We start from the raw sequence: 13,557 nt of genomic DNA on the forward strand, positions 1-13,557 counted from the left end.
ATGGATCTAAACTGTTACTGCATTTTGACAGCTTTTTGAAGGCATACATCCACAAGACGCTAATTCTAATTTTAAATAGTGTATGTGTATGAGGTGGACTGGGGCATAAGGGCGAGAGGAATTCTTAATGCTACAAATTAAATGCAGGACTTACGTCTTTACATATATTCTAAAAAACTCGGTATGATTAATGATAACACTAATAGAAGTAGGGTGTGTGTACTTGTATTAATGGTCCTGTGGGAACAAAAGTGTAAACTTACACATACATTGTGGAGACTCATCCTTTATCGGGGGACAGAACAACACAATCACTACACTTAATAGTGGCATTTGACGTTTCTGTAAACCACCAACATGTTAAATTTCTACGTTTTATACGTAGCAGTTGTGTTTCTTTACATTTCACTTTTCAATTTTATGTTGTTATAAGGCTGTGGTTGATGTGTGGTTAGGTTTAGGCGCAAAACCACTTGGTCAGGGTTAGAAAAACATCCTGTTTTGCATTAAAACACCTGGTTTTGTCACTGCAGTCAGAGTTGGCAGTGTCCTAAACTCTCATAAGAAACCACCAGCTTTTGTTGTTGTCAAACAGAAGTAAATAAAATAAAAAAAATAAACAAATAAACTTATGTTAAGGTCGGGATAAGTGTTTGGGATGAGGCAGTATAGGTTCCAGGAAATAATGTAAATGTCCTCAAGTTTCTCCAAGTGACAAAACAGTGTGGCTAATACCTGTTGTGGTGAGTGTTTTATGCATGGATATGTTTGATACCCAAGTCCTCCCTAAGAAAAAAATGCTTCCTAAACTTAAAAGGTAGGTGGCATCACCCTCCACTATGATACAGTGTAGAGGGCTTTGGAGGAGGGATAAACCAAAACTGGCAAACAGCTTCCTGTTGTCTTTCCTCTCATGGGAAAAGCTTCAAACTGTCTGTGTGTGGAGACAGATGGCAGAGGAGGAAACCGAGACAAGTCATTTCCCGTACATCAAAAAGTGCTTTAGTTTGTGTGTCTTTCTGTATGTCTGTACTTGTTCATCTGTTCATTCATACCTCTACTCTTTGTTTCAGGTGTGTATTGTGGACATGCTGAGGTAGCAGCAGCCTGCAGGTCAGGATGTCTGATCAAGAGGATGAGCGGCTGAATGAAAGGAAGAGGGAGAGAGATATCTACTACATAACTGATGACGACAACGATGGAGATGACGAGGACGAGTGGATACCTGGTGAGTCAGATGGTCAGTTATGACCTGAACACTATCGGTTATTTAAAGCCCCTTCCCCACCAACATCTGACCTTTGTCTTTAGTGGAAAAGGTTACAATCGACATTCATACCTGGATCAAGTGGCTCTGCAGTAGTCACGGGTATTTTTCCGCTCCAGCTCCAATTGGCTTCCATTGGCAGTGACTAAAATATGACACCCTGGTGGACACGCAACATGCAATAACTCACTGGCAAAAGTTCCATCCGTATTTGCTCAAGCGGTGTTTCAACATCGTTCCAAATTAGTCTGCAACAAGTTCAAACGAGACACTGAATAAGTAAGAAACATAGTAACCACAGTACCATTTCCCCTAGCCTCCATACTGCTTTCTACTGTTTTCTAACCTGTTTTCCAGTGTGCTTGTTATGTCTAACATGACACACCAGTAAAAAACAAAACAGAAAGGCATACTAATCTACTGGCATTGGTTCAGAAGTATATAGCCTATCTTTAGCAGGTTTTCCTGTTTTTAAAAAAAAAGGTATATACATGTAGTATTTAATTTCAGCTGTGGACAATCCCATCAGTAATAAGGCGGCTCCAAATACCCATCTACATGAACATGTTCAGCGCCTATCATCAAGTATTGAACTGGAGAGAACTGATCATGTCCCTACAACCAAGAGCAAACAACCTTTAACACAAAGGTTTATGGGTAAGAAGATAGATGTTGACAACTGAGAAGCATGATTGAACAAAGCAACACCAGCCACAGTTTGGTAACAATATACTACTATAGTTTTTGCATCCCTTACATCTATTCCCAACATAAACTACAACTTTTAAATTCTCTAGTTTCTCATCTGCTTCACATAAAATTGCATTTACATACTCTTTATTAAAGTAGAGCTATTAGAGCGAAGTGAATCAGCAGGTCGGCTGTGTTGTCCACATGTGTGACCAGACAAGCTCTCCACATCAGCCTTTGGCCTTCTGTCCTCCCTCAAGGAAAACAAGCTCCTCTAAACTCCCTCGTCTCCTCTTATTTCCTCTGTTGCCAGTATGTGTTACATAACCCAATGAATCATCATTAGTTCTATTAGATGCTGACTTGTCCATGTGCGTGTCTGTGTGTGTTTGTGTGTGTGTGTGCGGAGATGTGTCTCCAGCAGTGTGTAGGAGGTAAGATTTAAACTTTGTAATGAGGACAAAGTCATCCAAAGACGCCACTTAAGTTATCCAAACAGAGAGAGAAGAGCCTGTGGTTTTTAGTATTTTCAGTTTTTAACAGCAGTGCGATCAGAGAGCACCTTGTTAAGTTGTCGTCTTACATTTCATAAACTGAACGTACTGTAGTAACGTTCCTCCCACGCTTTGAGTGCTTCTTCAGTTAATTTGCAGTAAAATTAACATCTCAGATTCTGAAGTATTTAAGCGTAGACTAAATGAGAGGGACCAAGAGTGAGATTAACTGCAGGAATAACAATTGGCCTTAAATTTAAAATCTGCTTCTTTCCTTTTTTTGTTATTAGTGCTTTCAATCCTCCACTCTGTTCTTTGTACTTCTGTCTTTGTGAGCACACATTTGAGTGTTAGACCTTGACACAGAGGACATTTTGTCTGCACTTCAGTGGGCTGTTTGAAGGCTGAGATCATGTTTTAAAGGAGGAATTAAGTAAATTAGGGTAAGGGCCAAGGTAATATTATTATTGGTATGTAAATGGGGGTCCTCAGAAGTACAAATGTGTGGCTCTTTCAAACAATTACAAGCAAAAAAGCACTGAACAAACCATTACAGGGATATGACATTGATCTTGGTAAAAAGACTGGAAGCAAGGGATTCTTACTGTCAAACAGTCAATCTTGTGCAATCACTCCATGTGGATTAATATAGTAACTATGGCAGTGATCACTGAAGGAAATGGTTCAGCATTTTGGGAAATACATTTGTTTGCTGTCTTTCTGACAGAAAGAGATTTCCTACCTATGCATTCGTCTAGCTTAGCATTAAGACTGCAAGCAGGGGGAAAACAGCGAGCTAGCTCTTCTGTTTTTTAATAAATCCATGGATAAACCAAATAAACCTATAGAGAGCCGTGAATCAGTGTTGGATAACCCTTTTAATGTGGCAGATTGCTCGTTATGTTGGGCCCAGGCAGCAGAGGTCTGTGAACCTGTTAAGAACTCACACTCACACACACTGTACATGTTGTCCTAATTACATCAGCAGTACCCTGTATGGTGCCATATACCAGTAATGCTGGCTATGTGGTTATGTAGGCTCTCAGAGTGTGTGACAGAGAGAGAGGGAGAGAGAGGGAGAGAGGGAGAAATGATGCTGATGACGATGAAGTACCATTAATCATCCAACAAAAAGGGGTTCAGGTCCATGCCTTCCTGCTTACTGTTCAGCTTATAAACATTTTTACCACAACAGTTGTGTAACACTTTGTATAACTGACCCAGTGTAGCAGCAGAGGTGGCAGAAGCCTAAAGGCTGCAGGAGTGGGTCAGAGGCAAGTTGCAGGTGCTATTCACTTAGGAGGTGGAGGTCCTGATGGGAGGAAACAAATAATGATAGCATGTTGATGTTTAAAACATTGAGGTATGTTGTTGTGTTGTGGTACTGCAGTTGTGAGTGATTCTGCTCTAAAATTTCTCCAACATATATGATCTGGTATGTTGAGCTCAGAAACCAATAAGAAAGCATAGAAGTTGTGAAATAATAACGCCAGGTTGGCAGTTTCTTTAGTTCAGGATGGTGTTTGGCAGCCGAATGTTAAAACCTGAATGCATCACTGTGACTGCATGAAGAAGGCCACTCACCAGTCTGTAAGCTCTCCTCATGCCGACATCTGCTAGCTGCCAGCTAACCAGGTCCAGGTGTTCAAATGTTAACATCAGTAAAGATGGAGAAGATGGGCATCAGCCAGACTAGCATCCTGCTAACCATTGTACAGGTGTTAGATAATGAATTGGACGACCTCAGATCAGCATCAGATTCTGACAGGATATCAGGAACTGTAATGTCCATGGCTAAATCCTGGACAGCCCCATTCAATCAGGTGACTCTTTTTCTATATGCTGATCTGATAGAGAAGAAGACTCAGGCGAGAGAAGGAGAGGAGGTGTGTGCTTTATGGTGAATAAGGACTGGTGTGACAGTGGGTGTGTGAGGTGCTGTCCTGTTCCTGCTGATTTAAGCTGTACAGAGGCGGCTGCAGAGCAGTGCTGCCCATGGTTGGGAGGAGCAACCATGTGGCCATCTTGTTGAGGTTAAGATATTTAAACAAACTATGACGCATGCCCCCAGCGATGTGAGACATGGAGACAAAGGGCCTCATTCACCAATAGGTTTCTTCTTAAATTTGTCCTTAAGAAAGGTCCTAAGAAAAGTCTACGTCAGATTCATGTCATGTTCTTAAACAGCAGAATTCTTACAATGATGAATCCCATTGTCCTCATAACTTGACAGCGCACGACAGTTGACCCCAGTGAGCACAGATAAACGTCCCATAAATCCCTATTATGGGGCATGAGACTGCAGTGCCGTGTGCACACAGGGAGACTGAAGAAGAAGTAGAAGTTGAGAGCATTAAGTCAAGAATACCCAACTGAAAGTCAGAGGGGGTGGAGCACCAGACTCCAAATGGAGTGGAGGTACTTATGCAGAGAGTGAACACCAAACAAGCTGTCATACGTAGTAGCATCAGGGGTGGATATAAAAGTGCTGAGGATGCTAAAAAATATGTGGTAATCAACCACCCGACCTGCAAACTTTCCGAATTGCAGTAGCACAACTGTCACGACTGTGGACAGGAACAAGTGCCACAGCGCTCTACAAAGCGTGCGTGTTTGTGTTCAGGGGGAGACAGAGAGAGGGGAGAGAAGGTGAAGGTGGAGAGTTTCACACACTGTTTCTGTAATAACTTCCTTGGAATACTGCTTCGTCATTTTCTTTGTCCTGCCCGCCCAACCCGCCTGTGATATGTTGGCATGGTTCCCCATCGTCAGCGTCACAGATGATATCAATGAACTCACTGAGTCTGTGATGGATTTAATTTGAACAACAACAGAAGCAGCTCATCCCAAAACTACAGTAAAATAATTTCACAACCAGAAACCATGGATTACCAGAACCATCTGGGAACATGAACAGTTATAAAGCAGCAGCCATCATTGTAAGAAGGGACAAAAATTAATGAAATTGCAAGTTTGGAGGAGCAGTTGTACCTTGTGTGATTCCATTTAACAAACAAACAGTTAATTGATTGATTGATTTTAGTATCATTAATATTAAACAGCATTTTCCTGAAGTTACTCGCAGATGCATTTTAAATTTGAAAGCAGGATTAGGGCCTTAAAAAAGCAAATGCTGGTCCTGCATTCATTGCAGTTATTACACTTCAGGTGCTTTCACAACTAACCTGTTTGATTCGGTTAAAATGAACTCAGTCAAGCAAGCAAACTGAAACTGCTCGAAAAGAGGGGTCTCGGTCCGCTTCCAAAGGACTCTGCGGTTCATTTGTGGTATGAGGAAAACAAACCAACCACATCTTATGATAACAGATATGTGATTTTAGCAGTATTTCAACAGCTAAACCAAAATAAATCCATCTGCTGATCATTAAATTTGTTTGCAATCTTGTCATTGATCCCAAAAAAGGCCATGTATATCCCATAACCTATGTATGCTAATGCGCACATGTAACCATGTTAACACATATGCACATCAGTGATCAAAAAGCTGTTGAAGCTGCCATCAGTGTATCCGACTCTGTGTACTTTGTCTGTTACACTTTGTCTGTTCATTAGGTTGGTCCATTAAAAAGTGTGTGACAGTGATCCCACAGTATTAAGCCCCGAATCATTGCTGTACAAGACGTCTTCTCTTCATCCTGTCTCTGTTAGTCATTATTCATAACATGCAGTTGATTTGCAGTCTATTAATAGCCTACTAATAATGCCTACAATCAATGTTATCTCTATGAGCTCTATGTGACTTCAAAGAACATAAATATAAATACGTGAAAGCATTAAAGTGCTGTTACATAAACATCCATCAGTAACCAGAATTTGATTTCCACACGTGGGTCCTGATGATGCAGGACAACAAACACCAAATATATCCACTCAACGTGTTACCTGTCAGTCGGTAGAACATCATGTTTACTCCTCCTGGTTTGTTTGCAATATCTCAGTGTGAACAGGAAGTGAACCAGAAATAAATGCAACAATGCATCATTTTCCCCCCATGGTGCAGACCAAAGGAACAAAACTACAGGTGTGAAAGCACCCTTAAAATAAACTTGAAGGTCCTGTATGAACCACTGGGTCAGACTGGGGTGACATCTTACGCTGGATTGATTTAAAGCACAGATAAAGAGGGGGCCGCTTTTCAAGAGCTGTTTGTTGTCTTGGCGGGTGGTGGAAGGAGTGAAAGGTCCGATGGAGAAAAACACATTCACATGTTTATCCTCCACTTTGCAAGTCTATTTTCCTCTTGTGACATCATCACCACCCGCAGTGTCCTGCGTCTGTCCCGCGGTTGCCATAACAACTGTCACCAGGACACCATCCCCCTCAGAGTTGTGACAGCTTCCTGCTCATGGTTCAACACTTCTTTCTTTTTCCTTCTCCCCATTTTCTTTTCTCACATTTTTATTTCGTCTCATTCTTTTTGCCTTTTCTACCTCCTGGTCTTCATTGATTTACCATCATCCCTCTCCATTTAATGCACTCTTTGTTAATACGTTTTCATTCCTTCATTTTCTTACTGCTTTATTTTCATTTTTATGTCTTTACGGACATCAGTATCCTTTCCAGTAGGGAACTTTGATAGATGCACTTTCGACCACCTGCTTTAAAGTTTATCATCTCTTCCTCTGTTTGTCTTTAAAGCATCTAGATATTCTTTCTCCTCTGTGTTCTCCACCTCCTAATTAAACAACTCATGCCAACTTGCCAACCCATAAATAGGCAACATTGTAAAGACAAAGGATGCATCTTTCAGCAGTATAGCCTATAGAGAAGAATAAAGTAGGAAAGGAAAACAAAGACATTAATAATAAAGTGAGTAGGAGTTTAATATTCATGTGACAACATCATCAGAAATAGAATATGGAAAAGTGTAAAAGTATGGCTTGAAGTTTTATGAGGCTTTGCAACAATAACAGAACATAATTGCTTTTTGGATTATGAAAAAATACAGGATTAATATCACTAACATCATGCAATCTGTCATATTGTTTACAATTTATTTCAGAAGTTATTCACTGTGTTTCAGTCTGTTTCATGACAGCTCTCACGTTTGTCGTCCCAAACACTTTGCATATGGCACCTAAATCCTTTTAAGAAATTAGGCAGATGCACAGGAAATTAGGCATTTTATATTTTTTGGCTTTTTTTTTCAGTTGCAGAAGGTTGGGGCAGTTTCTAAAAAGCTGAATCTTTAATTTGCTACTCAGTGTATGTTTTCTCTTTAGAGACGTTTGGGGTTGTCATGGTGATCACTAGCATCACACAACACATTTTCATGTTAGAAATGACACGTCGAGTTGCTTCTTGGAGGTATTTTTAGAAGTCAACACCTTAGTATTTCCAAACATGTATAAAACGCTGGTTTCTCACTATGGTTGTGGGAGCCATGTGCGTGATTGTGTGTGTGTGAGAGAAAGATGCAGGAGTAAGTTAACAAGACTTTAACAGTCAAACAAAAGATGAAAATAAGATGTTCAGCATGCTAATGTAGATCTTACCTCATACATAGGCTCATCCAGTGGTTCCCCAACCTTTTCTGCAGGGCCTCCCTTTTGTAGATAAAATTGTTATCATCTTGTTGTAGTGTTTTGTCTTTGTTTTGGTAGTTGTGACGTTTGATGAAGATTCATGGTCTGCTTTAATTTTACCTGGCAGTCCTGTCACAAACTTCTCCATGCTTTCCAGAACCACATATAATTTATATTTGGCCTTTTTCACAACACCAGGCCTGCCCCCTAGTTTGGGAACCACTGAGCTTATCAATAAATGTTTTTATGGTTTATGTTTTAGTAAGTGATGCAATGGAAGATGGGAGTTTGAGCTCAAGTGTCCTGACAACACACACAATAAGTAACTGAAAAATTATTTGAAGTCTTAAAATGAAGGGCCTTGTAAGTAAAATATAGAATCTTAAAATCAATCCTAAAACAAGTAAACAGTATAGTCATGCCAAAAGCTGAGTGATGTGTTTCCTTTCGGGTTTAGTGCCATTTTTTAGCAAGTAGTAGTAAGTAGTAGCATTTTGAGTTCTTTTTTCCCCAGTTAAAATCATGTCAGTAGTTCCATCATGAGGGAACAAACCAAAAATATTTGTCACGTCTACATCTTTAAAATTCAAAACTGATTGAATCTAAGAGACTGGAATGGCCAAGCTCACTAATATAATGACAAAAATTAGGCCAAAAAAAAAATACACCTACAGTGAACAGTGAAATGCAGTTTAATACAACACCATGTCTTTGTATGCAATGATGAGGGAAGACATAAAGCACAAGGTAAATAAGAATGGTCCTAGAATTGAACCCTGGGGCACTCCGCATGTAATGGGGGGGGAAGAGGAAACAGTGTCACAGATTAAAACAAAAATCCTACAATCTGATAAATGTGATGAAAACCACCGCAAGGCTGTATCAGATAACCAATACACTGATGAAGACTACAGTAAATATATTGTTATATATTGTATATCGATCATGATTTAAAATTTGTTGTATTAGTTAGATTTATCCATATCGTCTATCCCTATTCTGAGGTGCCATAGAAAAAAAACAAGAGTGTGTGTGTGTGTGTGTGTGTGTGTGTGTGTGTGTGTGTGGGTGGAAGTGAGGCCATTCATCAAAAAGTGACATTGAGAAATGGACTCGGGGAGGTGGTACTGGTACCCTAAAATAAAATCATCCTCCTCAGCAACACGGTACTGTTGGGATATCTGTTCTGGGTCGCGGGTGTGTGTAGGAGAAAATCTGTGTGAACAGATTGAGGCGTGTGCTGCATTTTCTTGCCTCTCTGAGCTCAGATGAGGCTGTCATGAGGTTTAGTCACGTCTTTCATAAGACACACACACACACGCACATATGTACACTGACACACACACTGACTCCAGAGACCAGGAGGGTAATAGTCTGTTAATTAGCCTGTTGCTCCCCCGCGTGCATGTAGGCGTGGATAAGCACAGTACACTCTCACTCTCTCTCTGAAGAAAAACAAGTTAACATGTTTCCTCCCACGAATGTTACCGACACCTGTTGGTTTAATCAGCGACAAGATGCATCACCTTGCCAAGTGCCACCAAAACTTCACTGGTTGAACACCAGGTAGTTCCTTTTGAAAGGGGGATTGTTAGCATTGTTGTTGTTTTTTTCATATCAGCCTCCAACATCCTACCATAAATGAACAAAGGTAGCAGGTAGAAAACACCTCAAGAACAAAAAGTAATTGCATCAGGGTCTTCTCAGTCCACTTTTAAAACATGCTCAGCGAGGCACAGAGAGTTTTCTTTGGACTAACTAAAAGGGAAGCATATATTGAATTTAGATTTGTAAAGTAAAAGGAAAACCCAGGTCCAAAAGAATACTAACGTTGGTTTTTGTCAGCTGGATGTGTAAATGAGCAACTTTGTGTTGACAAAGTTGCCACAAAATCTTTAACAATGCAACAATAGATGAGGTGGGAACGAAGTCTGAACGAGCTACTCAATTGGCAGCCTGCAGGCCACATTCGGGCCAGAAGCATCCTCTGAGTCTCCCAGCATACGTAAATTGGGTATACCGGTATGACAAAATATGTAAATTATGTGTAGTGTCCTGAAGTGTAGCTCACTTCCCTCTTATATCTGTTGAGTTACACATATGCAGTACTGTTCAGGCAGGATGGATCAGCATAGAACATCACTATTCATATCTTTAATAAATCGGTTTCTCATGTGATGCAGTTTACACCACGCTTGATAGCTCTATCAAAACATCTAGATAGTCAAAAAAAGATGTCCTCTGTCTATTGTAAACATTTTTCCATGACTTTAATGGAAAATATCATAAGGTGAGGTGAGGCAAGGTTGAACAAGATGAGGCAAGGTGGGGTGAGGTGTGGTGTGGTGAGGTGCGTGTGAGGGAGAGGGAGGGAGATAGTGGTAGAAAGCAATAGAGTGTGTTAGTGTTACTGTTATTGCCACTTGGTTCTGTGCATCAATAGCATTAACAGCTCATTTATTATTATTGTTTCAAAAGTAAAATGATAAACACTGCTACACTACATTTATTTGCATTTGTTTAAAATGTGTCATTACCTGCTGAAAATGCTTGGCCCATCTAGGGATGGTTACTGAAACCCCATATAAAATGAGCCCCACAGCTAAATTATCAAAGACTGTAGTATTTATAAGCTTTGACGGTATTGGTTCTTTTATCCGTACTTTTTAACATTTTGGTTTAATTCATTATCATCCTGCAGCCTCTCACATGTGCTCTGTGCCAGGGCACACACACACACACACACACACACACACACCAACAGGACACAGAGTAAAGTCAGTGAGCAGAGAGGCCGCGGTGGAAACGAAGTGAAGATAACTCGAAAATGACTCGAATTGATGGCAGCTACACTCGTTACTGTAAGTGCAATTAAACCTTGGTGAGTAAGAAGCCAGTAATTTATCAATACACGTGTTCAGCAAGCATGAACATGTAAACAGCAATATTTCATTCTGCTCTGTCCACGGTCTCTCATCCACCGTCACTAACATTATGTCTTACACAAAGACAGCACCCTAGTTAGCTGATAGTGAATTGTTACTAATAAGCTGAAATGACAGCTGTCTGTATGTAGACTAACTTAGTTTGACACTTATTGTAAAATTGGGCAGATACTTTTAAAGTTAACTGCTGGCTGAGACAAACCTCCTCTCTCTACCAGCACTAATGTTACCTGTACACATCAGCAGAGAGGGAGCAGGACAGAGGACAGGAGGAATGACTTACAGTGACTGGAAAAAAAACTAGCCTAAACTTTATTCAGTATTGTGATGTCAGGAATATTATTTATATAGTGACGTTACTGTTGTAAAAAATACTGTTGCTGCTCTAGAAACAACATTTAGTTACATTTGAAATATTTGATAATCCTGTTCTGAACTTATTCTTTTTAAATGTATTTATTTTCTGAAAAGCAATTATTTAGAAATTAAAAGGAACCAAAAAGAGTACCGATACAGAACAGGATCAATAAGGAGTATCGATAAATGTATTAGTATTGATTAAATCTTAAGGATACCCATCCCTAGGCCCATCTACATGTCCTGGTTTTAAAATCCAGGCTAATTGAATATTGTCATTGAATAGACCTACTGTAGATTGTTGAAATTAACAGACTATCGACATAATTAGATTACAGCATTCACACTCATATTCACACATACGGGCAATTTAGAGTCACCACGGTGACACATGGAGAACATGCAAACTCCACACAGAAGGGCTCACCAACCCTAAGGTTCGCCCCCACCCTGGGTTCAAACCAGGAACCCTCTTGCTGCATCAAGTCGCCAGTGGTATAACCAAAAAATTAGTTTTCAGTCATGTGCAGCAAAGTTCATTTTAAATTTAGGTTGGCTCAGGTCATCTCTATCTGCAGTGAAGTTTGTTTTAAATTGTTTGAAAATTCGACCACAATTGAATATAAAGTTTGATAAAGAGAATCACAGTGATCAAGTTCTTTGTAGTCCTTCTCAGATGGTATTGTTGTGATGTAAAACAACAATAAAAAAAAAAAAGACCTTTCATAATATTGTGTGTGTGTGTGTCTGTGTGTTTGTGTGTGTGACCTGATTAAGGGCTGCACAGAGCGAAGTGTAGGTGGTGATACAGTAATACCAGCTGGTCCACATACTGACACACCAGACTGCCAGATCATTNGTGTGTGTGTGTGTGTGTGTGTATGTTTGTGTGTGTGCGTGTGTGTGAGAGTGAGAGTGAGAGTGAGAGAGAAAAAAACAGATTAGGTTTTGTGTGTGAGCAGACTTCAGATCAGGTAACGCTCTGGCTCGAATTCAAAGCGGGTCAGAATCGTCAGAATAACTCATCAGTGAAACCACCTGCCATCTTTGTTTTGAGTCATGTGTTAGCTGTGGACATTAATAATCTGAACTCATCATGTTCACATCGCTCACACTGTGGAGTCACACTCATGTGATTGACATGAGTTCATTTATACTCAGATGGTGGTTGGCCCTTTTTAGAAACAGCCAGGAGAGGAGTATCCCTGATCTGAGTCTCTGGTGGGTGAGAGTTTTAGTTCTGAATCACACTGATCAACCCACAGACTCACATACTTTATAGTTTTATTTGATATTCTTGTGGTAGTTTGAAAGATGGTGTGAGCTACTTTGTGGAGGCACTTGTTGCTGGGCGCTTGTCAGTCTCTTTCTGTTTTTTGAGCCACGCACTGTTCATAATCGGTAATGCTCCAAGTGCTGAAACAGATTGGTGGTAATACCTTTGGTCACTGAAACGTTTTTTCCTCAGTGTTTACATTTGATTTCTTTCTGTTCTGTGTCGCCTTAACGAAAGTCAAAATGTGTCCAAACAAGAGACATGGCAACTTTGTTTGGTACAAGCTGCTCAAGTTGCTCAGTTGGCTCAGTGTTTGAGTTCTACTCCATGTTGCTTTCAGTTTGCAGACTTGATGGGGCGCAGTGAATTCTCACATAAAGAACATGAACACACACTGTGGGGAAAATATTAACACAACTGAACAAAATGAAAAAATTACCGACCAGGGCACGATTACGTCGGTTAGAGGTTCTGAATGTCGGTTTTGCTTTATTTTTGATTAATTGCCATATTTGTTGGTAGGAAAATGTGTTGTGGTCGTTACTTAAAAAAAAGTAGTGTATTACACATTACTTGTTACTGTTATTAAAAAGTAATGCAATTACTCCCTGTAGAAAGTAATTTGTTACACCACTCTTTGCGTTACTTTTGTGTTACTCCTCAGCATTGTCACGTAGCTTATTGCATGTTAACAATAATATAACATTTAACCTTACATATGCCCACATATTCAATAAAAGGCTCAGGAGGATCATGACCGCAGTGCAGTAGACTATAAATGCTTCAAAATAATATGAATATTAGGGCCGTAACGGTACATGTATTTGTGTCGAACCGTTCGGTACGCGACTTCCGGTTCGGCACGACCCTGTACCGAATTATTGGGCACAGGATATTATTTTATTTTATTTTGTTTTATTTTAATTCCGTTTTTGCGAGCTGAACCATTTAAAATATCTAGTTCCCCGACGGACATAATTGA

General features: G+C 40.0%; 1 protein-coding gene across 2 annotated transcripts in view; it reads left to right on the forward strand.

Moving 5' to 3' along the window:
- Positions 1-13,557, forward strand: part of LOC126402688 (helicase ARIP4-like) — a 99,584-nt gene that overhangs the window by 31,982 nt on the left and 54,045 nt on the right. For both annotated transcript variants that reach the window (XM_050064854.1, XM_050064856.1), the window contains exon 2: positions 1,074-1,228. In XM_050064854.1, the coding sequence (XP_049920811.1) occupies positions 1,120-1,228 (109 nt within the window). In that variant the 5' untranslated portion in view covers positions 1,074-1,119. The remainder of the gene's footprint in view (positions 1-1,073; positions 1,229-13,557) is intronic.

This window comes from Epinephelus moara, chromosome 16 (assembly GCF_006386435.1).
Source record: "Epinephelus moara isolate mb chromosome 16, YSFRI_EMoa_1.0, whole genome shotgun sequence".
Lineage (NCBI taxonomy): Eukaryota > Metazoa > Chordata > Actinopteri > Perciformes > Serranidae > Epinephelus > Epinephelus moara.